Below are 7724 nucleotides of genomic sequence, written 5' to 3' on the forward strand. Positions count from 1 at the left end.
GCATGCGGAGGCCGTCAGGCCGACAGCCTTTTTGGGTCTGTGTTGAAGCCACTGACCTCATAATAAGCGAAGAGTTCCCACGGTCAGCTCATTACCATAATGTCCGCGAAAGACGAGACATGTGTACATCACACACCACCACTACGGACGCTCAGCGAGCATGATAGGCGTGCGTGATTGGACGTCAAAATGAATAATTCATTTGCCTCACATCCTGTGTTGTCTGATAGGTCTGACGAAAGATATACATATTCATGGCTGCATACTAGAATATCCGAGGGCCCCCCAATTTTTTCCACAAGTGGAAATTTTTCAATACAACACATTAAACCCGGAAAGTACAGACCCGACAAGGCTGTCGGCCTGACGGCCTCCGCATACGGTTAGTGGTACGAGTGCGGATGGCTTGTGTGCACAGTAGTCGTACGATGTGACAGTGTGTATACGGGTGGGTCATGCGGTGTGATCGCACGCACCACGCACAGGGTATACGGGTGGGTTTACAGCGGAGTCTTTTCGGAGCGAATAATGCGACTGCCTTGAGCAAGGCTATAAAAATCCAACCAAGCAAAACAAAGGGACTTATACTCTGTATAAGAATGAATTAAATTCTTTAATTAGAATATCTAAAAACGGTATTTTATCTCTCGATTCGAAATCAACAAGGGTAATATCAAAGGCACCTGGAATGTGATAAATTCTGTTTTAAATAAGCGAAAATTCAAACCAAGCCCTTCCTCCATTGTCGATGATGATGGTGTGACTATTGAAGGTGACAATGCGGTGCATTCAATGATTACTTTGTTACCATTGGTACTAAACTTTGTCATGACATGACATGTTTACTATAGTTTCCTAAGAGCTGTGAAGTTTGCGGTTGTGCGCCTTGAGTTCTAGACTAGCCACTTCTACACACGAGTTCGTAAAGTTTTCAACGTTAAAGTTTACTCTCCAGATTCCCTTATTTTTTCAAGTTTATGCCGTTATAAGGTATGTAGTTCTTACTTATCTATCGTAGGATTATTTCAGGTTAAGGCAGGTTCGGTCTGTGGGTTGCATTTCTCCTTGTTAAGCTCTTTAGTGTAGGTTAGATCGTTTGTTGGAAATTCCCCGTACAGTTCTGCCTAGTTGTATGCATTCACAGCGTGTAGCCTGCGCCATGTTTTAGGGTTGCTCTGATATTGCGTAGGAATTGCCCCTCTTTAATTCTCATAATTGCTGGTGGTTTAAATAACTAGGAGTTTAGGATTTATCTGCGATAAGTTCAGGTGTTTACTAAAGTCCATCTTAGTTGATTCATTTTGGTGTATTTTGATATACGTGGCGAGCGTTACAACGCACTACTTTTTGTTGCGATTGGTTGCAAGTTAGTGTAGCGGTGCTACGGCCATTCAGTGACGCGGACTGATATTTGTCAGTGTAGATTGGTGAGTCGCCGCCCAGAGTTAGTCTCGCTGCAGTCGTTTCTAGGTTGTAGCTAGGCCAGTGTAGTTAGGCTGTGTTTTTGCCTTCTTGGGTGATTTCTTGCGAGACATTAGTGTAGTCAGAGTTTTCTAGAGTTTGCACAAGTTCAGAAGAGCTAGATTAAGGAGATTTGTCTCAGTTTTGCATTTTAGTGTGTACCTGTACTTACAAGGTTTCTTTATTTTTTCTTCTTGTTTCAGGATCACACACAGTTGTTGAATAATACACATAATTGATACACAAGCAGCTTTCTTCGTCAATTTTATTGCAATAACGTGTTTAAACTTTATGAGCTCGTCACATCTTCAACAACTCTAGTGTACTACCTTGTACAACTTCATCTTACATCATGACTGACATCAACAAGCTGAAGTTATCAAGACGGAACACCAAAGGCCAGTTAACGAGAACACTAACGATGATGGACCGTCTGGCTGAAGATGATTCTGGTGATACAGAAATGTAACAGAGGGTCGATACATCACCAAAGCAGAACAACAGTTCGGAAATATTGAAGAGAAACACTCCGAGCTAATGGATGCCATAGAAGATCAAGACGACTTTGAGGTGGGGGAAGATTGGATGGCAGAGTGTGAAACTGAGTTCGTCCAGGTTTTGTTACGTTCAAGACGGGTCATCGAACAGCTGTCGCAACCCCCCCCCCCTGGCCAACCAACCGTCTTCCCTCTCTCCAGCTACAACTCCCCAATCAAGCCTGACATCAACCGTTCCTATTCAGCCTGAAAACACAGGAACTCTGACTTCGATATCTACTCCAGCTGCACTGTTTTTTACGACTTCAACAGTTCCTATCATGCCTGTGAGCACAGGAACTCCCCCATTGGTACCATCCAGTCCAGCGCTACTGGTACAGTCACCTTTGATGTCAACAGTTCCTTTCCAGCCTGTGAGCACAGGAACTCTGCCATGGGTGTCCAGTCCGGCATCACTAGCATCTTGTACGACATCAACAGTTCCTTTCCAGCCTGTGAGCACAGGAACTCTGCCATGGGTGTCCAGTCCGGCATCACTGGCGTATTGTACGACATCAACAGTTCCTACCCAGCCTGTGAGCACAGGAACTCTAGCTTCAGTATCCAGTCCGGCCAAGTTAACACAATCTCCTGTGTGCAGCCACTTTACTTTATCCACTCCAAAGATGGCAAGAATGAAATTTCCAGTATTCAGTGGCGACTTAAAAGACTACAAGCGGTTCAGGGATTTGTTCATCCACTGTTCTACAGGCCTAACAGAGATAGAATGTTTCTACCAGCTAACAGAGTCAATGTCCAATGCCAGAGAACGCGACAAGATAAGAGGTTGCATCAATACAGAGCGAGCCTGGCAAGTACTGGACGAGTGCTACGGCGATCAAGACAAAGTTGTAGACAGCCTACTGAAGGACCTTGACAACCTAAAGCCATATGAAAGCAAGGGCAGAACAAACCTTTCTGCCATGAATTCCTTTGTCCAGACACTCCGAACATTTGAGACCCGAGCAGAGACTGTCGGCCTCTCCGGTGAGCTGAATAGTAAAATTATGCTGAGCCAAATTAAACAGAAGCTACCAGAGGAGCATCGTATCGCCTACTATAAGAGCGTGCGAGATGACCACACTGAGGATTCCCTCACCGGACTTGTCAAGTGGTTGTATAGACAGCTACTATTACTGGAGAAGGCGAAGCCGGCCGGTGTGGATAGTCCATCGACCCCTCCACCACAACAATACAGAATGTCCAAGTCTTCAAATAGTGCCACAGTAAATGAGTCCCAGCAGTACCAGCCCGGCAAGGATAGACGGCCAGGGTTTGTTAAGTGTGCCCTACACCCTGATACATGCACGCATTTCCTGAAAACCTGCAACAAGTTTAAGAGCCTACCACAGAAAGAGAAGTACGAAATAATGAGAAAAAACAATATCTGCTTTCGTTGTGGGCACAACTCCTGACAGTTTGTAGCTCCATGTAGGTTCGAGACGTGTGGTAGTGATCTTCATTTTACAGCTATCTGCCCTGCCATGTATGGAAAGAAGAGTAATGGTACGCCAAATCAATCAAGGAGCAACGTAGAGCCCTCTTGAACAAACAGTAGCTCTGTCAACGTGACAACCGTTACCGCTAATGAAAGAAGCAAACTACAGGGCACTCTACCCACGGTCATTGGGTATCTCCGATGCGGCAATATCCGTCAAAAAGTACGCATTCTACTGGATGGTGGTAGCCAAGCCACACTCTTAAAGGGACACACCGGCCGAATTGGGCTATTTGGGCTACAAAATAGACTAAGAAATGTATTCAACGGGTTTCCAGGAATGAAGAAGAACAGTCCGTAAAAAAAATCATCAAATTTGGCCGTTTTTGAGCATTTTAAAACAAAAACGAAGGTCGCGTGAGTGTTCTAACCAAAAAGTGGTACAAACAATCACGTGACCTTCCGGGCTAGTTTTACTTCCAGCCGTCTAAAAGTAACTTACCAAACCAAATTTAAATCTTTTTTTTTACAAAATTATTGACGAGTAATTGACGAAAAAGATCATGTATTCAAATTATCACTACAAAATGTAAATAATGGTGAAAAATCTAACGTAAGATTCGCATTCAAAGAGTCAGTGTAACGGAAGCTTGTTATATATTGCCCCACAGCGTGGGGCAACCGGAACGTAAGCCTGGGGGCATATCACGTACCGCACATGCAGTGTCTCGTGGGGGGCTGGAGGTGTAATCCCGGGCGCTATGAACTCCTAGCTTGCGGGTCTCGCCGTGAGCTTGGGAGGGGTTGGGAGCCAGACATCAGATACATGTTTGTCATCGTGGGTTTGTTAGTCGGTACACCTCGTGTCAAATCCGTTATTTCTTATGATCGCAACGTTCCAATATTTTACTCTGTTTTGTTTCATGGCTCCTACGTTCTTTTTGCTAGGAGTTTTCAGGAAACAATAAAAAAAGATCGACGATGTCAAAATGTAGGAATACCGCATTTTGTTATATTGACAGTGTTATTGTGTGAGTAGCTTAAAAAATGTTTTATGAAGAAGAAAAAAAGGATTAAAAAAACCGGAGCCCCCGATAGAAAAAAGAACAGGTGAAAAATATATTTGTATAAAAGGTTGAAAAAAATTAAAAAAAATTCCCTCAAAGCATAATTTTGTCAAAAAAATATTTTTTAATTCTGTGAATGAAGTGTTATTTTTGAGATTGTTGAAGTATTATTTGGTTACGTTTCAAGCTACTCAGCTACGCTTACATTCAAGTTACGCTATAATATAAAAAGGTACGTCTTTCAAGCCCGAGTCAAGCTATACGCTTACGTTCACTATGCAGCTACGTTTACGTTCCAAGATATCCAGCTACATTTATACCTTCCAAAATATGACGTTCCAAGCTACGTTTACATTCCAAGTTTTGCTTACGTTCCTTCTCAAGTTACGATATATACAAAAGGTACGCTTTCAATCCTGAGTCAAGTTACGCTTATGTTCCATACGGAACTACGTTTACGTTCCAAGATACTCAGCTACGCTTACGTTCCAAGATATGCTTGTGTTCCAAAAAATAAGATTACGTTCTAAGCTACACAGCTTCTCAGCTATGCTTACGATCCATACGCAGCTACGTTTACGTTCCAAGATACCCAACTATGCTTACATTCCAAGATATGCTTACGTTCCAAAAGATATGGTTACGTTCCAAGCTACGCAGCTACTCCATATCCATACAATCCATTTACATCATTTAGGTTTGTTACGCTAAAATAAAAAATTACGCTTTCAATCCCGAGTCAAGCTAGGCTTACGTTTCAAAATTTGCAGCTACGCTTACATTTTTAAATACATTCTCACAAGGACCCTTTTGAATCCCTCACATTTACCTGCTGGCCTTTTACCGCTTTGGGTTTTTTTAATCATTTTTCGCTAATTACGTGACATTTTGATGATTTTTTTTTACAGCAACCATCTATAAAAACATTATTTATGATTCTACAGCCCTAAACTGCGTACACGGTGAGCCGGTGTGTCCCTTTAAGAGAAGGAATCTTTCCCAGAACAGATCAGGATGTCTACCAAAATCATGATCTAAGTCTCGTTGGTGGCGGAAAAATCACCAGAAAATTAAGACTGTTGGAGTGTCACATCGAAGACGTTGGAGGAACCTGGTCATGCCCATTGGCCGTCACTGAAATTGATCAACCCTGCGGTGACACTCCGATAATACTACCGGAACATCTCCATCAGTACAACCATCTCTCTGAAGTTGACATTCCCATTGCCCCATCAGAGACCATCGATGTACTACTTGGTGTTGACAACACACACCTGATGATCTGGGAAGACTACATCCTTGGTGGAAAGTCCAATGAACCTGTAGCTGTCAGATCCCCTTTTGGCTGGTTCATTCAAGGTGGATGATCTGCTAGCTCAACCTCTTTGTTGAACTATGTCAATGTGTCAGCTATCGGACCAATAGAAGAGTTCATCGGCCTGGAGAGTGTTGGCCTTGAGCCAAGAAGGTGTAAATGCTCTACCGACCTCCTCAACGAATGCGCAACCAAAGCCATGGAACAGAGTGTGACCCAACTCCCAGATGGTTCGTATGAGATTCAACTTCCGTGGAAGAAGTCGCCCAAAGATCTTCCGGACAACTATGTTTTTGCAGTAAAAAGGCAGAAGAGCCTAGAGAATCAGTTTAGGAATAGGCCCAAGGAATGGGAAACCTACTGCAAGCAAATGACGGAGCAACTTCAGAGAGGAGTTTCTAGAAAATTCTCAAAGGAAGAGTTGCAACGAGACAGAGATGCTGGGATGAAGATGTGGTTCCTACCTCATTTTGCTGTCACCAATGACTCAAAGACAACTCCTGTCAGAGTAGTATACGATGCGAAGGCAAGGTACCAGGGTTGCTCATTGAATGACTACCTCATCAAGGGTGAGAATATCAACTCTGATCTGTTTGAGGTTGCACTCCGATTCCGAGAAAACGAAGTGGGCATAATTGCAGATATCAGCAAGATGTTTCAAGCCATCAAAATCAAACCTGACGACGCCCGCTTCCACCGATTTGTCTTTCGAGAGAATTCTAATCATCCAATCCAAGTATACGAATTGACAACAGTCACCTTTGGGGACAAGCCATCTCCAACTGCCGCTATTGTCACCCTTATTATACACGTTGTAGCTGTTCATGCACCCAGTGATGACCACATGAAGAAATTGGTCGTGGACAAGTTTTACATGGACGACCTCAATGAATCCGTTGTCGACACGAAAGAAGCTCTCAATCTAAAGTCCAAACTGACGAAGACACTACAAAAGGGCAATTTCGCCATCAGAAAATGGCAATCTAACGAAGAGGAAGTGTGCGACAGTACAGAGGATAACAAGCTAGCAGTCGCTTTGGGGACTAAGTGGTATCTTAAGAAGGACACTTTGAGGGTCAAGGAAGTAAAGCCACTGCAGAATACACCTACCAAACGCAACATCCTTGGCCAAACAGCCACATACTATGACGTTTTTGGTATGTTGTCGGGTATTCTCGTTCGACCCTAGATCCTTTTGCAAAAATTATGGCAACTAAACCTAGATTGGGACACCCCCCTCAACAAAAAGGGCGAGCTCTATGCCATACTAGAAGAGATCAACAGGGACCTTGAAGAGACGATCAGCATTTCAATTCCAAGATGTCTTATTCCGGAGTCCTACAGAGGAACAAGACCTTTGCCTGAAGTTTCTCTACATGGTGTAAGCGATGCCTCTGAAGATGCTATGGGTATAGGAGTGTGGCTGAGGTGGTCTCACCCAAACGAAACTGAGGCACAGCTGTCGTTTGTGTGCGCACGAGCTAGACTTACACCACTGAAGCAGTCGAGCATACCCAGAAAAGAACTTCAAGCAATCCTATTGGTATCAAGGCTGATGCTAACCGTTAGAAATGCTCTGCGGCTCAAGATAGCATACTCCAAGATATGGACGGACAGCATGACCGCCTTGAGTTGGCTCAGAGGACAATCTAAGTCTTTCCGCTCCTATGTCGCATATCGTGTTGGTGAGATCACTTCAGAGTTTGACCCCGTCAAGGATATTGCCTATGTGCCATCGGACCTGAACGTTATTGACCTGGTCTCGAGAGGTGGAACTGCAGCTGAGATGAGGCAAGTCATCGAGGGACCAGGATACTTGAAGCTGCCACCTGCATCTTGGCCTAAGACACCAGAGAACACCGCTAGCACTCGGAGTCAATGTTGTGTCTGATCCCCCTATAGTCGAC

The 7724-nt window shown here is 43.9% G+C and overlaps 2 protein-coding genes and 1 pseudogene across 2 annotated transcripts; all 3 read left to right on the plus strand.

The window, feature by feature from the left end:
* The window catches only part of LOC139946239 (monocarboxylate transporter 12-like), a 34717-nt pseudogene extending 32787 nt beyond the window's left edge, over window positions 1–1930 (plus strand).
* On the plus strand, window positions 905–4620 carry LOC139946481 (uncharacterized). Its single transcript, XM_071944148.1, has 2 exons — window positions 905–990; window positions 1665–4620. Exon 2 carries the CDS (start codon window positions 2279–2281, stop codon window positions 3410–3412), a length of 1134 nt encoding a protein of 377 aa, XP_071800249.1. The 5' UTR covers window positions 905–990; window positions 1665–2278; the 3' UTR covers window positions 3413–4620.
* LOC139946242 (uncharacterized) lies at window positions 3585–7708 on the plus strand. The gene is made up of 4 exons (XM_071943863.1): window positions 3585–3658; window positions 5542–5861; window positions 5913–6974; window positions 7041–7708. Exons 1-4 carry the CDS (start codon window positions 3585–3587, stop codon window positions 7706–7708), a joined length of 2124 nt encoding a protein of 707 aa, XP_071799964.1.
* The last annotated feature ends 16 nt before the right edge of the window (window positions 7709–7724 follow it).

Source organism: Asterias amurensis, chromosome 13, assembly GCF_032118995.1.
Source record: "Asterias amurensis chromosome 13, ASM3211899v1".
Taxonomy (NCBI): Eukaryota; Metazoa; Echinodermata; class Asteroidea; order Forcipulatida; family Asteriidae; genus Asterias; species Asterias amurensis.

Coding starts and splice junctions, on each gene's coding strand:
- LOC139946481 (XM_071944148.1), top strand. CDS start 2,279: ATGCCTGTGAGCACAGGAACTCCCCCATTGGTACCATCCAGTCCAGCG.
- LOC139946242 (XM_071943863.1), top strand. CDS start 3,585: ATGAAAGAAGCAAACTACAGGGCACTCTACCCACGGTCATTGGGTATC. Junction 3,659..5,541: donor GCGGCAATATCCGTCAAAAA/GTACGCATTCTA, acceptor TCATGATCTAAG/TCTCGTTGGTGGCGGAAAAA. Junction 5,862..5,912: donor TTTTGGCTGGTTCATTCAAG/GTGGATGATCTG, acceptor TCAATGTGTCAG/CTATCGGACCAATAGAAGAG.